Source organism: Carcharhinus amblyrhynchos, chromosome 14 (genome assembly GCF_965287045.1).
Source record: "Carcharhinus amblyrhynchos chromosome 14, sCarAmb.v2.hapA, whole genome shotgun sequence".
Classification (NCBI taxonomy): Eukaryota; Metazoa; Chordata; class Chondrichthyes; order Carcharhiniformes; family Carcharhinidae; genus Carcharhinus; species Carcharhinus amblyrhynchos.
The window spans coordinates 10,636,323-10,662,928 of record NC_137337.1 but is presented as its reverse complement, the minus strand read 5'-3'; the positions used below and the strand labels follow the sequence as shown (position 1 = coordinate 10,662,928).

The 26,606-nt window shown below is 42.3% G+C and overlaps 1 protein-coding gene across 4 annotated transcripts in view; it reads left to right on the top strand.

Annotated features, from left to right (window-relative positions):
* Nucleotides 1-26,606, top strand: part of entpd5a (ectonucleoside triphosphate diphosphohydrolase 5a) — a 39,897-nt gene that overhangs the window by 9,454 nt on the left and 3,837 nt on the right. For 3 of the 4 annotated variants that reach the window (XM_080202286.1, XM_080202288.1, XM_080202287.1), the window contains 12 exons: nt 347-647; nt 5,054-5,130; nt 8,880-9,023; nt 10,252-10,327; nt 12,873-12,908; nt 13,367-13,455; nt 17,492-17,571; nt 18,468-18,529; nt 20,249-20,350; nt 23,871-24,011; nt 24,094-24,150; nt 25,177-25,292. In XM_080202286.1, coding sequence (XP_080058412.1) covers nt 419-647; nt 5,054-5,130; nt 8,880-9,023; nt 10,252-10,327; nt 12,873-12,908; nt 13,367-13,455; nt 17,492-17,571; nt 18,468-18,529; nt 20,249-20,350; nt 23,871-24,011; nt 24,094-24,150; nt 25,177-25,292 — 1,209 coding nt within the window. In that variant the 5' untranslated portion in view covers nt 347-418. Of the gene's footprint in view, nt 1-346; nt 648-5,053; nt 5,131-8,879; nt 9,024-10,251; nt 10,328-12,872; nt 12,909-13,366; nt 13,456-17,491; nt 17,572-18,467; nt 18,530-20,248; nt 20,351-23,870; nt 24,012-24,093; nt 24,151-25,149; nt 25,293-26,606 lie in introns of those variants that run through there. The other variant, XM_080202290.1, reaches the window with a different exon arrangement.

The window sequence follows — 26,606 nt, the reverse complement described above, 5'->3', positions numbered from 1 at the left end:
ATCTTAATGTTTCTCAAGAACCCCAATACTTCCTTTTTGATCTCAACATGACCCAGACTGTCTATACATCCATCCCCAGACTCTCATCTCCCAAGTCCTTCTCTTTGGTGAATACTGATGCAAAGTCCTCATTTAATACCGCGTCCATTTCCTCTGGCTCCACGCATAAAATCCCTCCCTTGTCCTTGAGTGGGCCAACCCTCTCCCTGGCTACCTTCTTGCTGTTCATATACATATAAAAAACCCTGGGAGTTTCCCTAATCCTGTTGACCAATGACTTTTCTTGACTCCTTTTAGCCCTCCTTACTCCTGTTACTAACTGTTTTAATAAAACTTCTTGTTGCAGATTCGTGAAGTTCAATTAGAGTCACCACGTGATCACCACCTCCACTGCCAACATTTCCTCCTCTAGGAAAGGATGGAATTCTCAAGGGGCTTCTTTGTTCTGGAATCCCTTCTGTCCCTGGCTTGCATTATGCTGTCAGACGCCAATGTTTACAGTCCGCAGTATGGAATTGAAAATCCGGATATCTTGCCTTCAAAGATAACCTCTGTAAATATATCCAACGTGTTTTATGGAATCATGTTTGATGCTGGAAGCACTGGGACACGCATACACATATACTCTTTCATTCAGAAAGGCCCTGGTGAGTGCAGTCAGTTTGAATTTTCTTATGCAATGAGGTTTTGGCTTTTTGTGAAGTTGAAGCTTTCCCTGATTTTGTACTTGGCAGAGTTGAATCTACAGCGGTTTAATTCTGCTGCTGGCAGACTTCTAGTAGTGTCCAAATAAACAAATTATTACTTTAATGTCCTTAGTTTTATCTTTCACAGTGGTATAACAGGCACACACAATTACAGCTGGTATACAAATGATACTTGTAACATTCTGTGTCCAACCTAGTTAGTCAATTAAACTAAGAGAAGATTGTTAATGTTTCTCCAATCATTTGGTGTTAGATTTGCCCTGCATTATATCTGTCTTTGCAAGTCTAGTTGTCGATGGCTACTGGTTAAGAGAGTTTTTTGTGGATACTAGTCTGTTTTTTTTGAGAACCACATTGTACTAGGTTCCCATGCAGCTTTTTTTATCAGTTCGCCCACCTTACATTGCTACTTGGCACCACTCTCCAAAACATAGCAATTAGGCATTTGAGAACCTGATATTTGAGATGTATATTTGACACACCAAACCATTGCAATCTAAGCAGTTTCTCTCAGCGTAACTGCTGTGATGCTATTGACCTTGGAGCTCCTAAATCAACTTTTATGTATTTTTGGGTGCCCTCAAGATTTGCAGAGAACTGGCAGAAAACATAAGTTAGGGCACTTGTATTTCAAAGTGAAGCTGATGTTGAAAGATGTTTGCCATTGGCTATATAACATTAAAAAATCCTTACATTTTTTCATTTCTATAAGATAGTTTAACAATGGAGCTGGACAAATTACCATCATCAAGCTGATGCACATCTGATGTTAATGCCTTGTCAATTACATTGTTAAGGTTTGTTAATGTCAATTACAGTGTTATGGTTAAGAGAAACAGGTGATGGGTATTAATTATCTTTGAACACAAATAACTGGGACACTGGGTTGAGTGGGAGGAGAACTATGAGACTGAACAAGTCAATAAACTTTCTCCAATAAAGAAGATAAAGCTCCATGGCTAGAATTTTACTATCCTGCCTGCCCACCCCAGGAATCGGAGCAGGCGAGGAACGGACCTCGAAAAGGTCTGTTGACCTCGGGCAGGATTTTACAGTTTCGGGATGAGCGAGACCATAAAATCCTGCCCAATGCCTTGGTTTTGGCTTCACTCAATTTGCTTGGATTCAATTAACGACTGAGACCAGTTGATCCTATTACGTTCATGGTTCTTAAGCTTTTATTTTTCTGCTTTTGAGGTACCTGATTGAAATGAATAAATATCCTTGCCTCTGCAGATTGGGTCCTGTTGTATGTTTCAGGAGTGCATGTTTTAATCCTCATTGGGCCTAAGCATCATCATTTGTAGTGAATGTTGCTTACTTCCATTTTGAAATAAAGAACCCAGCCTTCAACAAGTATTTACATTTTTCTTGCAAACAAAAATGAATTTAATGCATACATTAAAGTTCTTCCTAAAACTTGGCCATTAATGCAACAATTTGGTGTCTCAGATTATCAGCACAATTTAGGGCTTTAAATTAATTGTTGGCCCAAATTAGGGAAGTGATGGAGCATTCACTCTGATTTTTGCAATAAAAATAATAGTGAGGTACCAGCAATCTCTCAGTAAGGAGTAAATTGAAGAGCACGTTCACATGCATACACCATTAAATGCATGTTGCTGTCCAAATTGTCTTTCTCCTTCAGAAACTTTGTTCTACCTGAAAATAGACACAAAACTACATTCATTTAAATGGGAGGTCTTGTGGCGCAGTAGGTTGAGTACTTGCCTTTGAGCCAGAAGTGCCAGTATTGAGTTCCACCTCAGGACTTGATAACCCTGGAAGGTGCGACTATAATGGTCAAGCAGGTTGAGTATGTCAACCTGAAGAGACTCCTGGTTAGCCATGTGTAGACGGAGAAAGAACGATTATAACAATGATTTTTACAGCAAAAATAACATGACAAAGAACAAAGAACAACCCAGCACGGGAAACACGCCCTTCGGCCCAACAAGCCCGCGCCGCCGCATCACCCTACACCTATTCTACCCTGCGTGTCTACGAATAGAACCCCTGACTTAGCCAGATTCAGGGGAGAATGACTAACATGACTATTGTGGCTGAGAGGTAAGCATAGAACATAGAACACTACAGCACAAACAGGCCCTTCGGCCCACGAGTTGCGCCGATCACATCAACACCTATCTATAACCCCCAATCCCATAAAACCCCATATACTCATCCAGAAGTCTTTTAAAAGACCCCAGTGAGTTCGCCTCCACCACCACTGACGGCAGCCGATTCCACTCACTCACCACCCTCTGAGTGAAAAACTTACCCCTAACATCACTTCTGTACTTTCCTCCCCGCACCTTAAATCTGTGTCCTCTCGTAGCGACCATTTCAACCCGGGGAAATAGCCTCTGAGAATCCACCCTATCCATTCCTCTCAACATTTTATAAACATGCTGGGATTTTTGGTCAACTTATAATTAAAACCAGATGCAGGTCATGAAGTTGTTCTGATTCAGGGTTCTGGTCTGGAAACTATGGCCTGAGACTTCCTGTGTTGACTAAATAAGTGAAGTTGTTTACTTTTGAGAAGGTTTGGTGGCCTCGAATTTTATTGTAGTTATGTGCAGGACATGTCATCTGAAGTAAACATAATAGCATCTCTTACAAGTAATTTCATTGGATGTTCAAGCGATGTGATTCGTTTCTGGTTACACAATTGGATAACAGAGAATCTTCTGGAAACAAGTTAAGAATTTTTAGATAAAAGACATTGCAGTCCTTTGTTTGCCAACGACAACTCTGACATTAACCATCATAAGAAGAAAGCCCTGAAGGAATCTTCAGAAAGAAGATAAATTCTACATCAGGCATATTTCTTGGCCAAAGTTTTCTGTAAACCTGATAGTATCTGTTTTCAGCTTAATAATTAAAGTTAAAGTTAAAGTTGATGTTAATTTAAGAGTTAAAGTTCAATTGAGAGTTGGTGTTCAATTAACAGTTATAATTCAGTAAAAGAGTTACTGAGTTGCAACTTTTTAAGTTTGAGTTGGTACCTGAAGTGTTAAACAAAGAAATTGTTGGATTAATTAAGAATAGACTCTTGTTCTTGTTTGTCTCATTAAACTGGAATTCTTGGAAGTGTTTAGATTAACAGCTGACTAATACATATTTGATGTGAAGTGGCACCCCTTAAACTGGTGACAGACTAATGACCTGTTCTGGCAGAACAAGTGGACAAGTGGTCAAGAAAGCATATGGAATGCTTTTCTTTATTGAGTGAGGTATTGAATATAAAAGCAGGGATGTAATGATAGAACAGTATAAAATACTGGTTAAGGCCAAAGCTTGAGTTCTGTGTACAGTCCTAATTGCTCTAGCGAGAATGCAGAGATTTACAAGAATGTTGCCAAGCCTTGAAAAATACAACCAGGAAGAGAGATTGGATAGAGTAGGATTGTTTTCCTTAGAACAGAGGAGGGGTGACCTAATTGAGGTATACAAAATTATGAGGGGCTTGGATATGGTAGACAGGAAAGACTTGTTTCCCCTAGCTGAGAGTTCAGTAACCAGGGGGTATAGATTTATGATTGGTAGAAGGATGAGAGGGGGTGAGAGGAAATACTTTTTCACCCACAGGTGGTGGGCATCTGAAATTCACTGCCTGAATTGGTGATTGAGACTTAAATGCTCAAGTCATCTGAAGTGCTGGAATCTGTATCAGGTACTAGAAAATGGAATTTTTTTTCTAGCTGATACAGACGCAATGGGCTGAATGGTTCTCAAGGTAGCTCCCAATTGGAATGCTTCTCAGTAACTGGTCACAACAATCGTAGAAGGGAAAAATCAGGTTTACACAGTGGCAAAGGAAAGTGAATTAAATTAGAAATAACGGCTTAAATTCTCCCGTCTTGCCCACTGTGAGAGTAGTAGCAGGTGAGACAGAAGATTTGGCAGACCATTCAGATGTCCATTGAGCTCAGGCAGGAACTTCCAGTCTTGGGCTTGCCTGTTCACAGAATCCTGTCCAGTGATTAGATTCCCCATAACTCTATTCAAAGAGAAGGCAGGCTTCTTGGTATCCTGATCAACATTCTTGCCTCAAAACACACTGCCAATAATAAACTAATTAATTAGTCAGCTCCTTGCTGACTAATTAGTTGAATCTTGCTGTGTGCTATAATTCCAGTGTTGCTTGCATAAATTACTGCATTCCAAAGTAATTAATTACATTTGAAACCATTTGAGTAATATGATAACATATTGCATAAAAGCATTTCTTCTTTCTCATTAGATATCCAATCTGTGAAGAATGTTTTTTGCAAAACGTGCTATAGCCTGTAAATTTCTGTAAAGTTTTCAGTTAAGTAACAGCTATGTTTTTAAAACAGAACCCCCTCAAGTGGACAGTGAAATCTTTGAATCAGTAAAACCTGGTCTGTCAGCGTACGTAGATGACCCTGAGCAGGTGGGTGCTGCAATTCTTTATAGACAAATTGACTAATTCAGGTGGGTTCCAAATGCATCTTGCATTAGTTCGCAATGCTCTGTAATATAATTTGGCACAGTGGAAGCAACTGTAATAAAGGCAAATGTGACTGTTCAAATTGCTGTTTTCTCTGGGAAAATGTCAAATTGTATAAAACAAAATTGGGTCTGTACTCGTTGGAGTTTAGAAGGATGAGGGGGGATCTTATAGAGACATATAAGATAATGAAGAGGATGGATAGGGTAGAGGTGGAGAGATTCTTCCCGCTTAGAAAGGATAGCAGGACTAGGGGACACAGCCTCAAGATAAGGGGGGTGGGGAGGTGCAGTTTAGATCGGAGTTGAGGAGGAACTTCTTCACCCAAAGAGTGGTGAATCTCTGGAATTCTCTGCCCATTGAAGTGGTGGAGGCTACCTCGCTAAATATATTTAAGTCACAGATGGATAGGTTTCTGATAGACAGGGGAATTAATGGGGAGAAAGAGGGAAAGTGGAACTGATCCACTTCAGATCAGCCGTGATCTAATTGAATGGCGGGGCAGGCTTGAAGGGCTAGATGGCCTACTCCTGCTCCTATTTCTTATGTTCTTAAAATAGCAAATTAGAACTTTCAACAACTCTTCTTATAACAGTGAGTAATGGTTAACTCTGCATTTTAACTGTAAGGGATGAGGTTACAAGTCGCATAAATGCAAGTTGGTTTGTTCCTGTGCCTTATTCCTTCCCCTTCCCTCCTGGGAAATGTGGGAAAGAGAAGAGGCTCCATTTTTGTTCTGATATCTGATAAATATTGTGTGCTTGGGAGGTTCCTAAACTTTTCATCACTGGAATGTTCCTAACCTTGTGTGAATCTGCAGACTAGTGGTTACTATGGTTAGCTAAATGGCATCACAGGAGAACCAGAATGACTGATAGTGAACTAGATGAACCATGGTCATTTTTCATTTAGCAATTCTATATTTGTCTTGTTTAACAACAATAACACTTCTGGGCTGTTCATAAGAACATAAGAACATAAGAAATAGGAGCAGGAGTAGGCCATCTAGCCCTTCGAGCCTGCCCCGCCATTCAATAAGATCATGGCTGATCTGTTGTGGCTCAGTTCCACTTTCCCGCCCTCTCCCCATAACCCTTAATCCCCTCTCTTATCAAGAACCCATCAACCCGCTTCTTAAAAATATTTAGCGAGGCAGCCTCCACCACTTCAACGGGCAGAGAATTCCAGAGATTCACCACCCTTTGAGTGAAGAAGTTCCTCCTCAACTCCGTTCTAAACCGCCTCCCCTTTATCTTGAGGCTGTGCCCCCTAGTCCTACTGTCTTTTTTGAGCGGGAAGAGTCTCTCCACCTCTATCCTATCCATCCCATTCATCATCTTATACGTCTCAATGAGATCTCCCCTCATTCTTCTAAACTCTAACGAGTACAAGCCCAGTTTATTCAGCCTCTCCTCATAGCTCAATCCCCTCAACTCCGGTATCAGCCTAGTAAACCTCCTCTGCACTCCCTCCAGGGCCAAAATATCCTTGCGCAGGTGCGGCGCCCAAAACTGCACACAATACTCCAGCTGCGGCCTCACCAATGCCCTATACAGCTGCAGCAAGACCTCCCTACTTTTATATTCAATCCCCCTCGCTATGAAGGCCAGCATCCCATTCGCCTTCCTGACCACCTGCTGCACCTGCAAGCTGGGTTTTTGCGACTCATGCACAAGGACCCCGAGGTCCCTCTGCACCGTCGCCTGCTGCAGTTTTTCGCCACGTAAGTAATAGTCCTTCCTACCATTCTTCCTACCAAAGTGGACCACCTCACACTTGCCAACATTAAATTCCATTTGCCATTTCCTGGCCCATTCGCCCAGCCTATCTAGATCCTTCTGCAGACTCTCCACACCCTCCGCACAATTTGCCTTTCCCCCAATCTTGGTGTCATCAGCAAATTTCGACACCCTGCACTCGGTTCCCTCCTCCAGATCATCTATATAAATGGTAAATAGCTGAGGCCCCAGCACCGACCCCTGGGGCACCCCACTAGTCACCAACCGCCAATCCGAATAGCACCCATTGACCCCCACTCTCTGCCTCCTATTTGACAACCAATCCTCTATCCACGCTAACACCCTACCCCCAACTCCATGTCCCCTGACCTTCTGCAATAACCTCTTGTGAGGTACCTTGTCAAACGCCTTCTGAAAATCCAGAAAGACCACATCCACCGGTTCTCCTCTATCCACTGCCCTAGACACATCCTCATAGAACTCCAGTAAATTTGTCAGACACGACTTCCCTTTAATGAAACCGTGTTGCGTCCGCCCTATCAAGCAATTCCCTTCAAGATGCCTCGCAATTTCCTCCTTAATGACGGATTCTAACATTTTACCTACCACAGACGTTAAACTAACCGGCCTATAATTCCCCGCCTTTTGCCTGGCACCCTTCTTAAACAACGGTTCTTCTTAAACATCTGTCAGAAGCACATCTTAAAAACTTATTGGACTGACTTCAACAAAACCTGCTATGTCCACAGGGAATGGCCAAAGAAAGTGGTGACTAACTTTTAATAAAGATCCAGATGCTGAAATTTTAAAAGGATCTGTTAACATTGAGAGATCAGGTGAATTGACATTTTTAAAGAATGTGTGGATTGTTTTATTTAGAATCCTATGGATTGTCTCAGCTGCTGTAATGTAAAACTATGAGCAGAGATTTCAGAGCAGATTGTTGATGTGGATTGTCCTGAGGCCCTCTCAGTGAGTTAGAAATTCTTGATTACAAAGCATCAATCCTGCGCAAAGATATTTTGGCCTTGGAGGGAGTGCAGAGGAGGTTTACTAGGCTGATACCGGAGTTGAGGGGGTTGAGCTATGAGGAGAGGCTGAATAAACTGGGCTTGTACTCGTTAGAGTTTAGAAGAATGAGAGGAGATCTCATTGAGACGTATAAGATGATGAATGGGATGGATAGGATAGAGGTGGAAAGACTCTTCCCGCTCAAAAAAGACAATAGGACTAGGGGGCACAGCCTCAAGATAAAAGGGGGGCGGTTTAGAACAGAGTTGAGGAGGAACTTCTTCACTCAAAGGGTGGTGAATCTCTGGAATTCTCTGCCCGTTGAAGTGGTGGAGGCTGCCTCGCTAAATATTTTTAAGACACGGGTTGATGGGTTTTTGATAGGAGAGGGGATTAAGGGTTATGGGGAGAGGGCGGGAAAGTGGAACTGAGCAGCGACAGATCAGCCATGATCTTATTGAATGGCGGGGCAGGCTCGAAGGGCTGGATGGCCTACTCCTCCTATTTCTTATGTTCTTATGTTCTTAATCCGGCAGGAAGAAGCTTCCAGAAAAGAACTGTAACTATAATAATGCTTGGTTATGGCAGAGATATGCACTGTACTAAATGCCCACTTCATTTGTTAGAAATAAAGCTAATCTATCTCAAATATGTAGGCCTAGCATGAGCATTGTTCACTCTTTGGGTATTTCCATCATCATCCTGTAGAAAACCGACTGCATTTTAATGAATCAACACAACTTGGAAATATAAAAAAAGGCATTGTGTAAAGTCAAACAGTGCCTATCTTCATTATAAACAATGTTAGCATGGGACTTTGTTTATGATGCTATGGTTTGAATCAGATTTTGTATTTGAGTATCAAGCTCTGGGACACTCAATGAATTGTGTAGAACAGGCAGAGGAAGGCCTTGTTTTTCAAAGTCCTGTATTGTATTTTAGGGTGCGGAGACTGTGCGTGAACTACTGGACGTGGCAAAACAGACAATACCTTCAACCCACTGGCATACTACCCCTGTAGTACTTAAAGCCACAGGAGGACTGCGACTGCTTCCTGAGCAGAAAGCACAAGCCTTGCTATTAGAGGTGTGACCTTGTAATATAGTAGTGTTGTTATAGAAATTCAGGCATGCTGTTGCAGTATTTATTCACCATTTGTGTGAAAATGAGCCAGATTCAGTATTTTGTACCACTCCAAAATCGTAGTATTTAAAGTATACTGACATGGCCACTTGTTTAGTTTTCACGGGGTCGCTAAAATCTCAGAATGTCATTCGCAAGATGTCAGTAAAATCCCCTATAACAAAAAAAATTACTTTTCCAGTTACTGTGAATCCCTGACTTCGTTGAAATTTTACACAATTACTGTCTAAGCTTTGTTACATTTTGAAGATACAGAAATTTTGTGATGTCTAGAACTGTGCCATCTTATGAAGAAAAAGCATTGTTTATGGCCAGGAAGAAATCCTCAACCCAGACTCATCTGTCTTTTCAACGGGAGTAGCAAAAATCAATGCACTAACCAGATATGGGCAGGAACTTAAAATTCACCATGGCGGTTTGAGAATTTGAATACAATTTCTATTTTTTGTTTAAATCTTGAAGTAAAGGACCTTAAAAGTGACCATGAAGTTGTCATAAATATCCAGTTGGATCACCAATATCATTTTTATGAAATGAGATATGTCATTACCCAGGCTGACATATATACATATCTAAACTTTACCCTCTGAAATAAGCCACGCCCTTCTATCAAACTATAATGCTCCGAGAAGAAGGCTTATCGCTGCCACTTTCTCAGGCCAGTGAGAAATGAGCAACAAATGCTCGCCTTGCCAGTCAGTAACACTTCCATTTCAGGAATGACCTTGCTTGTGGTACTGAAGTGCCTCAGGGGAAGTGTATCCCAATAGGAAGGACCGTTCTTCTTTTCAGTAAAAATTGGTGTTCCCTTTTGAAATTTGGAATTCTTGCATTTGACCTGATGAGTGCACAACAAAAAGCTTTGACAGCATGTCTTCTTTTTTCTTTCAACAGTACTCAATAGTAACAGGTGGTGGGGGTTGGGATGGTAGGGTAGAGGGTGGTGGGGGGTTGGAATTGGGCAAATATTTTGTAGTAATATTTTGTTGGTAAGGGGAAGCAATGGAAATGAGAATCTAATCTTGATGGAGGTGGAAAATGATGGAAGAAATAAAACCGTAGAAAAATTACAGTGCAGAAATCAGTCTATCGTATCGGCCATATGTGTATCAGAATGGGCATAGTGTGAAATAAATCAGACATGACACTGATGTATGTATTCTCGATCTAGATCCAGGAACTATTTGAGGATTCTCCTTTTCTGGTACCAGATGACTGTGTTACTATAATGAATGGAACATATGAAGGTTGGTACAAAAAATCCACAATGTATTTATGCTTTTCCTTTAGTGTTGATAATTGTGTGTCTAGATTGGGAATTAGTTCTGGAGAATTGCTAGCCACCCTCAAATTCACAGACTTGATTATTCCAATGTTCTCCTGGTGAACCTCCCATCTTTGCCTTCTATAAATTTGAGCTGATCAAATTGCAGTTACCCATTACTCTTGTATTCACTGACTTACATTGGCTTCCAGTCTGGTATTGCCTCAATTTTTAAAAATTCTCATCCTCTAATTCAGATACTGAGCACCATCCCCTACATCCCTATTCCAATTGCTTGGCCCATCTCTTGCTCTGTGACCTCCTAGAGTCAGCGGTCATTCCAAGAACTTTATGTACCTCCAACTTTGGCCTCTTGTCCCCACTTTCTTAGTCTCATCGTCGTCAGAATGCCTTCAGTCATCCAGACTATCAATTCTGGAATTGCTTCCTGAAACCTCATGACTTCCACTTTAAAGTTTACCTCTTTTGGTCACCTGTCTTGACATCTCCTTTAACTCAGTATCAATCTTTGCCTGATTTCACACCAATGAAATTCTTTAGAATGTTTTAGTACATTTCAAGCATTGTTGCTGAAAAAAGATAAGTATTGAACATTTCCTCTTGTGCTTATCAGGACAGATGCATGAGGACTAAATTTCAACAGAAAAAAGACAATTTATACAGTATGAGAAAAATGGGACAAGTGAAGACTGGTTGAGATGTTGCCATGAAGAAAGCAACAGGGAACAAATATCCCCAAACTTTTGTTTCTTTGTGCATTTTCCATGACAACACCTGTACTTGCCAACCAATCAGTGCTCTCCTTTTCAGTATACGTTGTTGTTCCTTTTTGAAATTCTTGCATTTGAGCTGATGAGTGCACAATGAAAAGAACAAAAACAGCCCGGGAAACAGGCCCAACGAGCCCGCGCCGTCATTTTAATATTACCAGTCCCCCCCTCCACCCATGACCCCTATCTATTGTTTTTATGGCAATCCACATTGAGGGAAACTAATTTAGGGACAATTTATTACTTCCACTCAGCCTAATAGCACATCTTTGGGGTGTGGGAGGAAACCGGAGCACCCGGAGAAAACCCACGCAAGCACAGGGAGAATACGCAAACTCCCACAGACACTGGCTCAAATCCATGTGTCTGCACAGCAAACGGTGATAGTCACTGAGCTGTCGTGTTGCCCAGCATCTGGTCCATGCTTCGACAGCATGTCTGCTGTTTTCTTTCAGCGGTATTCAACTTCTATACTACCAAGCAACTGTTGAGATAAAGGCACTATAAGAATCCAAGTTGTTGTAATGGTATCAAAACGCTGCAAGTGCACAGTAGGTCAGGCAGCATCTGTGGAGAGAAACAGTTCTCATTTTAAGTCGATGATCAGAATGATGGGTCAGCCCAAGAAGATAATTTGCATTTTAGTTATTTTCCAAGTTATCATTGTAGTCAAGGATTAGCATAATAGGCATTTCTCATTTCATATTTCATCGTTTTTTTTTAAGAGGTTGATTGGCAATCACATTATCTTTAAGAAAAACTTATTTTAAAAGGCATGTTCATTCAGATAAACGAAAGTTAAACTAATTTTGTAGTTGTGTCAAATTCTTTGATTTGAATCCTTTAGCCAAATTCCATCACATTCTCTCCACTTGTCGCTGTCACTTCAAGTTTCAGTCTGTATTGCATAAAGTGAATAGCTACTTGGAATATTGGTAAAGCAAATTATTTGCCATGGTAAATGTTGTTATGGCCTTGGCTTTGGATTGCCATGGGTTGTGAGATTACTTGATGGTTTTTATTTACCTTTGTTTACGAAAGGTTGGTTTGTGATGGATTCAGCAAAATAGCGGGTTCAGACTTTGGCTGGGTGAGTTGACTACGAATGAGCTGTATGTGGCTTTTTGTAGCATCATTTGGAATAGAACTTGAATGGCTTTTTGAAAGAACTACACAATTGATGCCACTCACCTGCCCTTTTCATGCATTTTCTTTCCTTCAAGTGGATATCCAGTTGCTTTTTTGAAAGTTGCAGGTAGATTAGCTTCTTTCCATTCAGTCAGTACATTTGTAGATCATTGCCACTTTTTGCATTTTTATTATTTAAAAAAAACTCATTTCTCTTTGACCAGCTCCACAACATTATCTTATCATTGAAAGGCAAATATTTGCATTAGGAAAGGAATGTGCTGCAAAAGGTCAATGGGGTGTGTGCAGAAAGAACCCAAAGGTCACAATTAAGATAATGGAACCATAGACTAAATGTCACTTGAGCACACGTTGACCTGGCTGAAATATTCTGATAAAAAATTAACGGACCAATTCTTAATTCATGAGGGTAATGTTGGGAGAGGAGCTAAATGCAATGATCTGGTGACTTCTAGAGAGAACTTATTAACAAAAGGACCAAATTGGGAGGGCTAAAGAGCAACCTCCTGTTTTTGTGTTTGCTTGCATATTTGTTGTTTAAATTGATATTTTTGGGGTTTGTTAATTATTGATTTTTAATTCTTATAGGTATTCTAGCCTGGATTACAGTAAACTTCTTGACTGGTACGTGTCTGTTTTCTTCCCTGTCGCCATCTCCATTTTAACAGTGAAAATCAACCAGTTTAGAATTCCTTGCGTGACTGAAAAAGGTTCTGGCTTTTTATTCTGAAGTTTACTATCCCACTTAGTGTCCAAAGATTCACAATTCACAGCAGTTTGTGCTGCCACTTTAATTTGAACCCTGGCAAAAGGTGATCTTTCATTAATTTAATCATTAACAAAAAGATTTCTCTGGGTTCTGCCAGAACTCCCATCAATTGCCCAACTTTGGGAGCCATACAACACAATATGGTGCAGCGACTAGTTCAGTGGGCTAAGGATCAGCCAAAAATGGACAGGAATATTGAATTGAATTGCCTGTTTTTCCAATATAGTAGCAAGTCAGATTTTTTATTAATAGAAAGATTTTTAGCAGCATTTTGAAACCAGAATTTGACTTTTTTTAAAAATGTATTCTGTAGGTCACTTGTACGGTGCAAATGAAAACACTGTGGGAATCCTGGACTTGGGTGGTGCTTCCACACAGATTACTTTCCTTCCACAGAATGAGGTAAGAAAAACAAGGACCTGACCCACCAGAAATGAGACGTGTTAAATTTAGCAAGGAATCCTTTCCTAATCCTGAAACCAAACACGTGATTCTGTGGGTGCGCACATTTTCAGTTTCTAACAGTTGTAGAGTTGTAATATAAGCACTTGCTTACAGGTGACAACAACACTTCTATAGGAATTAAAACTGTTGTGTAGGTGAGTCTTTGGAGGGGTGAGATTTGCAATGCAACAAGTAGTTTAGTTTATATGTAGTTTCTTCTCACTGGAAGTCACTGCCAAGGTTTTCATTCATTGTCTGTCCCGAATTGCCTTTATCTGTGTTTTCTCTCTTTATTAAATATCTTCAGTCTCTGGGGATTATTATTCAAGGCAGTTGATCCCATGATATTACAATGGGGTTGGCCCCAAGAACTATCACCATTAGTAAGGCACCCAAACACAGGCTGTCAACAGTGTTTAGCACCACACTGTTATCCAACTGAGATGGCCAGCCATTACTGACTGTTTTCTTAGATCATTTCAGAGGGCAGTTTAGAGTTAACCCCATCAGGCATGTAATATCTTTCAAATAATGGGTTGGGTATATTCATGGTATTTTGGTATTGAATTTAATGGGTACAATTTGCCCCAAAAAAATTCCAAGTGTTGAATTTGCATAAAAGCTGGAGTAAATCCCACGGCTTTTTTCAGCAGGATTTTCAAAATTAGTCTTCCACTTTGTGCATCACAGAGTGCCGTAGCGTGAATCACGCTAAAAATCAGGGGGTAGGGCCTATTCCCGTTGGAGAGGCTGGCAGTATAGCGCTGAGCAGACCACCGATTTTATGTGCCGATCTGTCATAGCAGAGATTGGCACAGGCATAGTAGCCCACACTACCGACCTCCCGATTGCAGGCCAACGCAGCAACCCCCTATCACTGTCCCTCTGCCCTCCCCACCATGTCCCAATCGCTGGCTGCCTGGACCTGTCCAGGCCAGCCCCAAATCCCCACCCCAATGGGCTGTTACAAAATACCCCCTGGGCAATGCCAGGGGGCCAGACTGGCAATGCCTAGAGGGCACCTGCCCCAAACCTCTGACCTTCTGGGGACTTCCATGACCCCACTTCAGTCCAGCGGCGTTGAGCCACTAGTTCCCCAGAACTGGGGAGGTGTTGTAAACCCTGCTGAAGTGAAACACTCCTGGCAGTGTGGGGAGACGCTAAGAGCCCAGACACTTCAGTCCCATGCCCGCTAGTGACATTCAAATAGAAGTTTAAATATTTAAAGCAGCTTCACGCCGATTTCAGGCATGGAGCTGACAGTGCCGAAATCCGACAGCCACAGACCATGCTGCCCCGCAGGAAACCTGCTACACAGCGTCCACTTGTGTTTCCCAGCCCACTGCGCTGCTCTAGCGCTCGGAGAGTCTTCCCTAGTGTCTTTCCTCTAATATAATTTTACATTGAGGCTTGAAGATTTATTTTGTAATAATTTAATTGTTGGGATATTGATGCTTGTTTCAGCTTCTTAGTTGGAAGGAATCCTTCTTGAAAGAAAATCTGGCATTTGTATAACGCCTTTCATGATTTCATGACATTCCAAAACACCTTGCAGCCAATTAAGTACCTCATTGCAATGTAGCGAATTTGTGCACAGCAAGGTCCCACAAATCAATGTAATAAATTAGAAAATGTTTCCTAAAATTATGTCATTGCTCGAGGAATTGATTTTGTTTGGGTCACCCTGCAATTCAATTATTTTGCGTTCTGATGAAGTATAAACGCTGTTTCTTTCTCCATTGATCCTGCTGGCTGTTTTCAGCATATTTTCTCTTTACTTCAGATTTCCAGCATTTTGCTTTTGGATGAGATTAGCTGTGTCTGTTTGACAGGGCAGACTTTAACTTCTCATACTAGCTCCAACAGTACAGCCTTGCCTCAAATATTGTGCTCAATGGGACTTGAACACAAATGAGGTGACAATGCTACCAACTGAGCCATAGTTGGCTACGAGAGAGCTTTTCTTTTTATTTCTCTACTGTAAAGTGACCAGTGCCCATGTAATGCAAGCAGTACCACATTGTTAATTGTACAGGGAGAAGGATTCACAAGCTAAAGAACAAGGGGGTGATTCTCCTAGCCTGCTGCGATGCTCTAACAGTGGTTAGCATTGCTGCCTCACAGTGCCAGGGACCAGGGTTCAGTTGCAGCCTCAAGTGACTGTCGGTGTGGAGTTTGCACTTTCTCCCCATGTCAGCATGGGTTTCCTCCCACAGTCCAAAGATCTGTGGGTTAGGTTGATTGGCCACGCTAAAATTGCCCCTAGTGCCAGGGAGATTAGCAGGATAAATGTGTGGGGTTACGGGAATAGGACCTGGGTGGGATTATGGTCAATGGATTGAATGGCCTCCTTCTGGACTGTAGGGATTCTGTGTTTCTATAATTCTATGCAGCGGGCTGGGAGACATCAGTAAAGGCCATGTAGCAGGCTTCTCGCTGGGTGCCACAGTCTCAGCATATCTCCGGCCACCAGATTTCTGGCATTGTCAGCGCCAAGTTAGAAATCAGCGCAGAGTTGAATAAATTATTTAAATAAGCATTTGCATTTGATTAGCAGGCCCAGGACTGAAGTGGCTAGGGCAACCTCTCCCCACACCCTGCCAGAGCGGGGAGCTGGCAGCCCAACTATGGTGAGGGGGGGTGGCGGCTGGTGCTCGGGCCTGCTGGTTGGGGGAGGGGGTGGATCGAGGCAGGGTGGGGAGTGGTCAACACTGGCCCAGAGACAACCAGGAGGCCAGAGGTCGATGGGGGTCGCACGGCTAGCAAGGCAGGGTTGCTGTGCTGCCCAGTAATTGGGATGCCAGCAGCGCAGACTACTGCGCGTGCACTGATCCCAGCACTGACAGATCAGCACACGTGCAGTGACCCGTTCAGCGCTATGCTGCCGGCCTCTCCAGCGGGAATAGGCATGCCACCAGCAGCTTTCCCCAAGGGGGCATTTCTCCCAAAAAAAAATTGTCAAATTTGCATAAGCTTTCAGTGGGAATTTCAAAATTAATCTCCCACACTCCTTGAATTATGCTAAAAATTAGGAGGCAGGGCCTATAGTGCTGAGTGAGCCATTGCACATGTGCTGTAGAGTCAGCACTGGGATTGGTGCATGCTCAATGGCCCTTATCTGCCAATCCCAATTGCTAGCCAGTCCTGCAGCCCCTGCATAGTTGACCCCTAGAACATGCCTGAGCCAGCCTCGATATCCCCCTTTTCCTCGTAGCCCCAATCTTCCAATTTTCTCCCCCCCCCCCCCACCCTCAGGTCACTCAGCCCAAATGCAGAGTGGCAGCAGGACACCCTGAGAGGCCCTGCCTGCCATGAGGGCCCATTCCCTTGGCACTGTCCAATGTCCAGTGGGCAATGCCAAGGTGCCCCCTGGGCATTAACATTTTGCCCCTTGGATAGTGTCAGGGGCTCAGACTGGCTTTGCCATGGTGGCAACGCCGGTGGGGGGTGGGGGGGGGGGGGGGGGGGGGGGTGGTGGGGAGCAGCCTCTGGTTCCCAATCCTCTGGGGAGCCTCGGTTACATCCCCTCTTCACTCCGGTGGGGGCGCGCCACCAGCTCCCTGGGGAGCTGTACTAAATCCTGCTGGAGTGAAACACTCGTGGAGGGAAGGACTTTAGTCCTAGGCCCGGTAATGATATTAAAATTATGTGCAAATTCATATCTGGCTGCTGAAGACACGCTGAGCAGGGAGCACACAAAACAACCTCCGTCAGAGTCTCCTGGCCTGCAGTGGGCTGAGAGAATCATCCCCTAAGTCTTTCCTTGTTGTTTTCTTTCTCTTGGATTTTTATCTTTAGTTCATCAGTCTGGCAGAGTGTGTTTTGTGCTGCGCATCTTGCTTGTTAATCGAACCCAATCTAGTGCATCACTATTTCTAATGGGCAGGTGTCCAGCTTGCGCAACTCGGTACATACCTCAAAGAGGAATAGGGGAGCGAGTATTTGTATTTAACCTCTTGTGTTGAGCTGACGTATTTCTTTTACAATCTTGCAGGGTACACTTCATGCTGCACCTGAGGAATATATCAGTTCCTTTGATATGTTTAACAGTTCCTACAAACTGTATACCCACAGGTGTGTTTCATAATGCTAGACTTTCACCAACCTTTGCAGTAAAAACATAACCAACCTTTGCAATAAAAATATAACCAATAATATTTAGTGTTGTTGAGTGCACAATATATGTTGTAAAGGTATTCGTAATAATTCTAGCTATTTGATCCTCTGCATCTTTGTTTGTCTCAGTAACCTGGTTAAGGGCTTCCTGAATACGATTATCTGAAACCTCATCTGTTTGACTCGTGATTAAATGTTTAAGTATTTTAGGAATAAAGATTTAGGTCAAGGTATAGATTTATTAGGCAGCGGTCAACCAAAGGTGGGGTCGTCCAACCTGACTGTTTGCTCCTCTATCATGGCAATATTTGCAGCCGGGTGTCCCTGGAAAGGGAGCATGCAGTGTCCGAGGTTACCATTAATGCCTTCCATGCCTGCTGAGCACAGCAGGGGTTGGGGTGCATTATTGACTCCCTTTAAACACGTTTTGATTTGATGCTTTAAGTTTCCTTTCCATTTTGTCCTTTGTTTCAGGCGGTTCTCCTCCTCTAGGGAGCTGCCCCTTTTAATTTGTCCCCATGTTAATTTGATTTGGTTGGCCAAAAAATTGGCATAAATTTATTAACATATGGTGTTAACTGGATCCTTGATCAATTGGGCATTACACAAGTTCCTTTGAGGAAAGCACTGGTGCATTTACAATAAAACTGCTGAAGCATTGCCAGGTTAACCATTCTCTTCAATAAAATTTGGGTTAAGGTCCCTCTTAAATTGGCTCCCAAGGATCAGTAGCGACAATCAATGTTGAAACAAAATAGTTCCATCTACTTTTGCAAAAGTAAAATTCTAATGCATGTTTACTGGAACATCAACATGATTCTCACAGAAGATTCTGATGTGATCTTGTCTATTAGTTACTTAGGTTTTGGACTGAAAGTTGCAAGACTGGCTGTACTGGGAGCATTGAATGCAAAAGGTATGTGCAAGATTGTTTTAACTCCTGCTTAACTCTCGTCTTATTTGACCCCACTCCAATTTTCTCTCTGGATCATAATTGTTTAACTTGATGTTAAATTGAGTTAGGAATCCAGATAAGCTTTTCGTTGTCTGGTAGGACGACACGGTGGCACAGTGGTTATCACTGCTGCTGCACAGCTCCAGGAACCTGAGTTCGATTCCTGGCTCTGGTCACTGTCTGTGTGGAGTTTGCACATTCTCCCGTGGCTGCATGGGTTTCCTCCGGATGCTCCAATTTCCTCCCACTGTCCAAAGACGTGCAGGTTAGGTTGCTTGGCCATGCTAAGTTGACCATTAGTATCCTGGAGCGTGTACATTAGAGGATTAGCAGGGTAAATATGTGGGGTTTCGGGGATAGGGCTTGGGTGGGATTGCTGTCAGTGCAGGCTCGATGGGCTGAATATAAGAACACAAGAACTAGGAGCAGGAGGAGGCCATCTGGCCCCTCGATTCTGCTCCGCCATTCAATAAGATCATGACTGATCTTGTCATGGACTCAGCTTCACTTACCCGCCCCGCACCATAACCCTTAATTCCCTTACTGTTCAAAAATTTACCTATCCTTGCCTTAAAAACATTCAATGAGGTAGCCTCAACTGCTTCACTGGGCAGGGAATTCCATAGATTCACAGCCCTTTGTGTGAAGAAGTTCTTCCTCAACTCAGCCCTAAATCTGCTCCTCTTTATTTTGAGGTCATACCCCCTAGTTCTAGTTTCATCTGCCAGTGGAAACAACTTCCCTGCTTCTATCTGAATGGCCTTCTGTACTGTAGGGTTTCTTTGATTTGCAGAATTGAGGTGAATTAAGTTGATGTGTGGACCCTGGAGTCCATCCCATTTTCACTGGAGGATTTAAATGACAGAAGTTTCAATTTTCTCAGTTGTTTGCAATGGGAGAATTCTTTCCTGAGGTTTTTTGTTGCTGAGGCATAATTATCAGATTATTAATGCAAATGTAACTTTACAGTAAAACTGCCTTGAGATCAAGGTTATTACTGCAGATGAGCCTGAGGTGACCTCCTATTCCCTCCTCCAAAAGATGAGACCCTCTTGGGGCTACTGCTCTTCCTGTTGACCATTGAAGATGAATTGTGGAATGGGATGACCAACACTCTATGGAACTTAATGGTTTATGTATTTCTCTGCCCAGTTTGTCATACAATTTAACATATAGGACAGAATCAAAAATAGTCAAACCTCGAGATGAACTCTCTGGAATGGAAAAAATAAGTGGGTTCATCCCGTTCCATAGATGGCACGGTGGTTACCACTGCTGCCTCACAGCTCCAGGGACCTGGGTTTGATTCCTGGCTTGGGTCACTGTCTATGCGGAGTCTGCGCGTTCTCCCTGTGTCTGCATGGGTTTTCTTCTGATGATCTGGTTTCCTCCCAGTCCAAAAGATGTGCTGGTTAAATGCATTGGCTGTGTAAATTTCTCTGTGTCCCCAAACAGGCACCGAAGTGTGGAGACTAGGAGATTTTCACAGTAACTTCATTGCAGCGATGAAATAAGCCTTCTTGTGACACTATAATCAATAAACTTAAATTTAAAAACTTGGTTGGACTTTCAATGTGTGAATGTCACAGTGGAGAATTTTCACTTCTCCCCTTAAAGCCTTGCACAATTTTGATTTCTTTTTATTATGTCCTTCTAAATACTGCCCTTTCTTCTGTTCAGATGGCGAGAGCAGAAGATATAGGAGTTCATGCTTACCACAGTCCTTGAAAGCTGAATGGAAATTTGGTGGAGTCAACTATAAGTTTGGAGGAATGAAAGAAGGTAGGATAGTTTGAACAAATGAAAGAGAAGGTAATGTTGTCCCACAATTTAATAACTGTGATTGCACGGAACTTGATTTAATATTCCGTAAACTGAACCTTGGTGAATAAGTGAAAACATCTCTCAAGATCATGCTCCCTTGGTTAGTGTTACACACCCACAGTTATGGCCTTCACCACGGAGTATAATCTCCTACGTTATCACACACTTTACATCACAACATTTATGCATTGAGTGGTAAACCATCTTGTTCAGAGCAGCTGAGCTCAAAGCACGTTGTTGGGAACTGTAGGAATCTATGTGTTACTCTCCAGGATACAACTGGTTTAGAACCACAAGCAAAGTTGTCATTTCAAAAACACTGCTAAGACGTATCGTGATATCGTAAGTTCAACCCCTACATCGGATCAAAGAGCTCAGTACCAGTTCTAGATGGCAATGGTAGTCCAACATATCAAACTGGGACAATTTTAACTTCTGTATTTTGTTTAATTTAAAAATAAATTGTAAACTTTGTACTTCACCTAGTTTAAAGTGAAGTGTCTGTTGTGATAATATGTATTGCTTGGGTTTGACTTGCACAGAGATTACTATCTTGGGTACTTGAGAGTGTGTCATGCTGTCCTTGGTGGTACTTTTTCTTTCTGAACTGTACTGCTGTGGTACTGTACCATACATGGACTGAACCACGACTTATTCTTGGCCTGTGCTACATTTGTTGACATAATTTCAGGGCCATTAAATGTGTCTATGTGTTCCAGCCTAGAGAAGGGAAGCTCCCCTATTTTTCTACTATTTCTGGGATGCTTTTAGTATCTTCTGTCATGAAGACAAATGTATTTGTTCAAAGTCCTTGCCACTTCCTTGTTTCTCTGTGACTACAGTGCCCAGCCTCCTCGTCCTCTGATCCACAAGTCATGGACTATTCCAGTCCATTTTTACCTCTTGCCAATGAAAATAGGTAGAGGTACTACTTTTACCCATATTAGTCTATTTGTCTGTAAACAATGTGTCTCAAAATCTAATGGACAGTTTTAACTGAAATTTGATACATAAATAGGGTAGGGTATGGCCCAAGGAATACATAATTAGTTTTAGGCAAAAATGCAGTTTAGGGCCTGCAATTTTTTATTAAAGGTTCTGTGGATAGAATAAATTCACTTTTATTTAAGAATGCTGTGGGTTGTTCTACTAAGAATTTTTTTCATTGTATCCTGACAGTGCAGAAGGAGGCCATATGGCCCATCCAGGTAACCCCACATATTCACCCCACTAATCTCCCTAACAATACATCTTGGACACTAAGGGGCAATTTATTGTATGCCAGTCTACCTAACCTGCACATCTTTGGAGTGTGGGAGGATACCTGGAGGAAACCCATGCAGACACGGTGAGAACATACAAACCCCACACAGTCACCCAAGGCCAGAATTGAACCCAGGTCCCTGGCGCTGTGAGACGGCAGTGCTAACTACCGTGTAAGCTCTGCTGCTATGTTGGAATGTGAGCAAGAGTTTTCAGAGCATGTTGTTGGATGTGGCTTTGGTTTCTTCAAAGGGAATAAATGGTCTGCAAAAGAGGAAGTTAAGCCACTTATTTCTTTTGAAGAAACCAAAACTTTCAGTCAGGCTAAGTCAACGCCAACATTGCCATTAGGAACAATGGAGGTACTTGAGATGCATTCAAGGATGAAGGGAAATGTAAATAAACACAACTGACTGGAGCCTGAGTAGAAATCCATAAGCTGTCAATGGAAGCCTCTTTCAAAGCTCTGTACTTTGAAATCAACAGAGCTGAAAGATTTCCAATGGGATAGAACGGGTTGCAAAGGTTTCAGCTTGCTCGGAAGGCTCAAACTTCAAATCAAATTAATTTCCTCAACCCACTTTATTGCTCTCGCACCCCTCCCAAATTCTTAAATAACATAAACAGCTTGCTCCCAAAAACCATATTCTCCCTTACCATAAACAATCCTGTAACATGTTTAATTACAAAATAAAATCTTCATTCGTGCTAACGCATTTTATGGAATGTACCTTCTTGCAGGTTGTTTGTTTAATTTGGGGTCACCAGAATGCTGGTTGACTAACATTCTGTATCTTTAGGATAGCCATAAAACATTAGATAGGGGTCATGGGTAGAGAGGCGGACTGGTGGTGTTGAGATAGCAGCGCGGGCTTGTTGGGCCGAAGGGCCTGTTTCCCGGGCTGATTTTGTTCTTTGTTTTTTCTTTTATGAATTGAATAGGATGACCTGTGTAATGTTTGTGTTGGCCATGACTTAGTTGGTAGCATTGTTGACTCTGACTCAGAAGCTTGTGGGCTAAATACTACTCCAGAGACTTGGGCACAGAGGTTTGGGTTGATATTCCAGTACAATTTTGAAGGAGTGTTGCACCTCATGGAAGTGTGTGTTTTGGATGAGACAATAAACAGAGGCACAGTCAGTGCTTTCAGGTCGGTATAAGAACATAAGAAATAGGAGCAGGAGTAGGCCAACTAGCCCTTCGAGCCTGCCCTGCCATTCAATAAGATCATGGCTGATCTGTCGTGGCTCAGTTCCACATTCCCGCCCTCTCCCCATAACCCTTAATCCCCTCGCTTATCAAAAACCCATCAACCCGCTTCTTAAAAATATTTAGCGAGGTAGCCTCCACCACTTCAACTGGCAGAGAATTCCAGAGATTCACCACCCTTTGAGTGAAGAAGTTCCTCCTCAACTCCATTCTAAACCGCCCCCCCTTTATCTTGAGGCTGTGCCCCCTAGGCCTACTATCCTTTCTGAGCGGGAAGAGCCTCTCCACCTCTATCCTATCCATCACATTCATCATCTTATACGTCTCAATGAGATCTCCCCTCATTCTTCTAAACTCTAACGAGGACAAGCCTAATTTATTCAGCCTCTCCTCATAGTCCACCCCCTCAACTCCGGCATCAGCCTAGTAAACCTCCTCTGCACTCCCTCCAAGGCCAAAATATCCTTGCGTAAGTACGGCGCCCAAAACTGCACACAGTACTCCAGCTGCGGCCTCACCAATGCCCTATACAGCCGCAGCAAGACCTCCCTACTTTTATATTCAATCCCCCTCACGATGAAGGCCAGCATCCCATTCGCCTTCCTGACCACCTGCTGCACCTGCAAGCTGGGTTTTTGCGACTCATGCACAAGGACCCCGAGGTCCCTCTGCACCGTCGCCTGCTGCAGTTTTTCTCCACGTAAGTAATAATCCTTCCTACCATTATTCCTACCAAAGTGGACCACCTCGCACTTGCCAACATTAAATGATCCCACGCCACTTCTGAAGAACAGAAGTGAAGTTAGCCCAGTTGTCTTGGCCAATATTTATCTCCTCATTAACGTCATTAAAACCACTTTTATCTGGTCATCACCACATAGCTGTTTGTGGGAGTTTGCTACGTGCAAACCCACTGCTTGCTGCAAAACATCTACAATATTTCAAAAGCGTTTCCGTGGCTGAAAGGCACAATGCAATTCTTTATTGTTGTATTTGTAATCACAGTTCCCTCTGGCTTCCGATCCTGTTACACTGAAGTTATAAAGGTGATACGAGAGAAACTGGATCAGCAAGATGAAATCAAGAGCAGGAGTTTCTATGCCTTCTCCTATTACTATGATCGAGCTGTAGATGCAGGAATGATTGGTATGTGAGCGACTAGAATGACTTTTTTTTTGTTCTCACTCTCCTACATATTTCAGAAAGCTTTATTTCTCTTTTATTTTAGATGGTGAGAAGGGTGGCATCATACTTGTGAAGGATTTTGAAATGAAAGCAATGCAAGGTATTTTTTATTTGGTCTCTTTGAGTAGCAATATTCTGTTCTTTAAGGTAGTTCCATTAAGAAATTTGTACACTCTCCTTAACAAAATAGAACTGGTTGAGAACAGGTTTCCCATTACGGTATTTCCAGCAATGCTTTACACTGTTTTTTAAGTGAAAGACGAGATTCGATTGCAACTCTTACTAAAACTGACTTCCAAAACAAAATTTTATCAGGGCTAGAGAGGAAGGAATGTAGAAAGTAAACCTTTCTAACATAAATTCTCTTCTTTCTGATGGAACCTTTTTGTTTTTTGTCAGACATTATTGCCTTCCTAAATAGATAGAAGTGACAGGGAGGTGAACAAACGAATAACATAAGGGAATGTCTTTACCTCACCCCCTACAGCAGTTCGAGAACGTCCCGAGCGTAACTAGGGATGTGCAATAATTGCTGGCTTTACCAGCAAAACAGATGCACAGACACACATGCACACATCCCAACCTTGATTTTAAAATCTGCTAGATACTGTTAAGAAATGTAAACCTATCTGAAGAATTATTCCATGATCAAACCAAATTTGCAAACATGAGGTGTGTCATTTGGAACATTGTAGGTGATGCTGTCAAATCAAAAGGAAAGCTTAACTTTCTCCTCAAACACTAATAAATCAACAACAAATTAGGAGAAACTTTTCTAGCCGCTAGGTAAAAAGTGAAACTTGCTACTCCATGGAACAGTTAGGGCAAATTGCATAGATGCATTGAAGAGGAAGCTAGATAAGTACATGAGAAAGAAAAGATTAGAAAGCTATGCTGAGGTTAGATAAGGGTGAAAATTCATGAGCTGCATTAACACCAATATGGATCTGTTGGACTGAATGACCTTTTTCAAATGGATTGTCCCATTAAAAGGAGTCAAAACAAGAAAAAGGAGAGGAAAGTGATGGTCAGCTTTGATGTGTTCACAAACACAGTTAACAGACCAGACTAAAAGTGAACCACTCCTATTTTCCTGCAGTCTAATCGTGAATTTTGAATTCTTCAGTGTGCAAAGACTTGAATGAAGCAACCAAAGGCAGTCCCTTTCTGTGTATGGATCTGACATACATCACCGCTTTGCTCAAGGAAGGGTTTGGATTCTATGATCACACTGAACTACAGGTAAACATGGTGCTTATTCTGACTCTGATGCCAGATTGCAAGAATGGTTGTTAGTGGCTCAACTTGGAGTTTCACAATAATGGGTTTTTTTTATTAGGTTTATAAGGTCAATCTAGATGAGTAATAATACAGGTAAAGTGTGGTTACCAACACTAATAATCAGGCAAGTCCAAAGAATAAACCATAATCTGTTGCAGGATATAGGAATCATCTGTTGCTTCCTCCTAGGTGAACATTAGCAATTGGAAACAGCAATCATTTTGTGATCCCTGTCCATCAAATACGTCCATTTTCAAAGTATGTTATCTAGTATTCATTATATGTTATAACATTACTTGGGGTTTTTAAAGTCACTTTAGTTTTACATCCTCTTTTTACTCTGATTATAATCAGTGGGGAAGGGATTCAGAAAAACTCAGAAAATAATATGAAAATATTACTTTTTTGAATAACATTGAGAAAACCTGAAAGGACCTGACCACGATGTTTAAGCTGATGGAAGAAGGTGAGGAGGTAAGCCGTACCTGAGCCTTGGGCAGGAAAGAATGGCATGCATCTCCTTCACAGAACCCGTTTCCTGATTAGGGAGCACCCCCGACCCCCATACCTGCAACCTGCTCCCCTGACAAGGGACTGGCATGTATTCTGGTCTCCCAGCACTTTATTCTGTGGCACTCAGCTGCTAGGACTAGGAAGCTGAGAGCTGATCTTGTTGGCTGGCATTTCTAAGATGGGACTTCCTCCCTAGATAAGGGCAGTAGGCCTACCTCCAGCCAAGCGATGCTCCACAGATTGCCTCACAGCCATTTGACATTGTTCAATATCAGGGATCCTGCGAACGTTTTAGGTAGTGGAGCAAAAAATCCCTTGATCCAAAAAATTCTGTCCCACGAATAAGATTGAAGAATCTCAGTCTTTGTGACTCAACCTACTCCATTCTGCCTGAGTTTGTTTGCCTTTTTATCACCTTCTCCAAACAGAAGTTTGTTTTGTTGCAGCATGCACAGTAGCTAGTACTGCTGCCTCTCAGGGCCAAGGACCTGGGTTTGATTCTCGAATTGGGTCACTGTGTGGAGTCTGCACATTCTCCCTGTGTTTGCATGGGTTTCTTCCCACAGTCCAAAGATGTGTGGGTTAGGTGGATTGGTTATGCTTATTTGTCCCTTAGTGTCGGGGGGACTATCTAGGGTAAATGCATGGGGTTATGGGGATAGGGACTAGGTGGGATTGTGGTCAGTGCAGATTCGATGGGCTGAATGACCTCTTCTGCACTATAGGGATTCTATGATTTCTCATCTTTCCATTTTCTGTTTT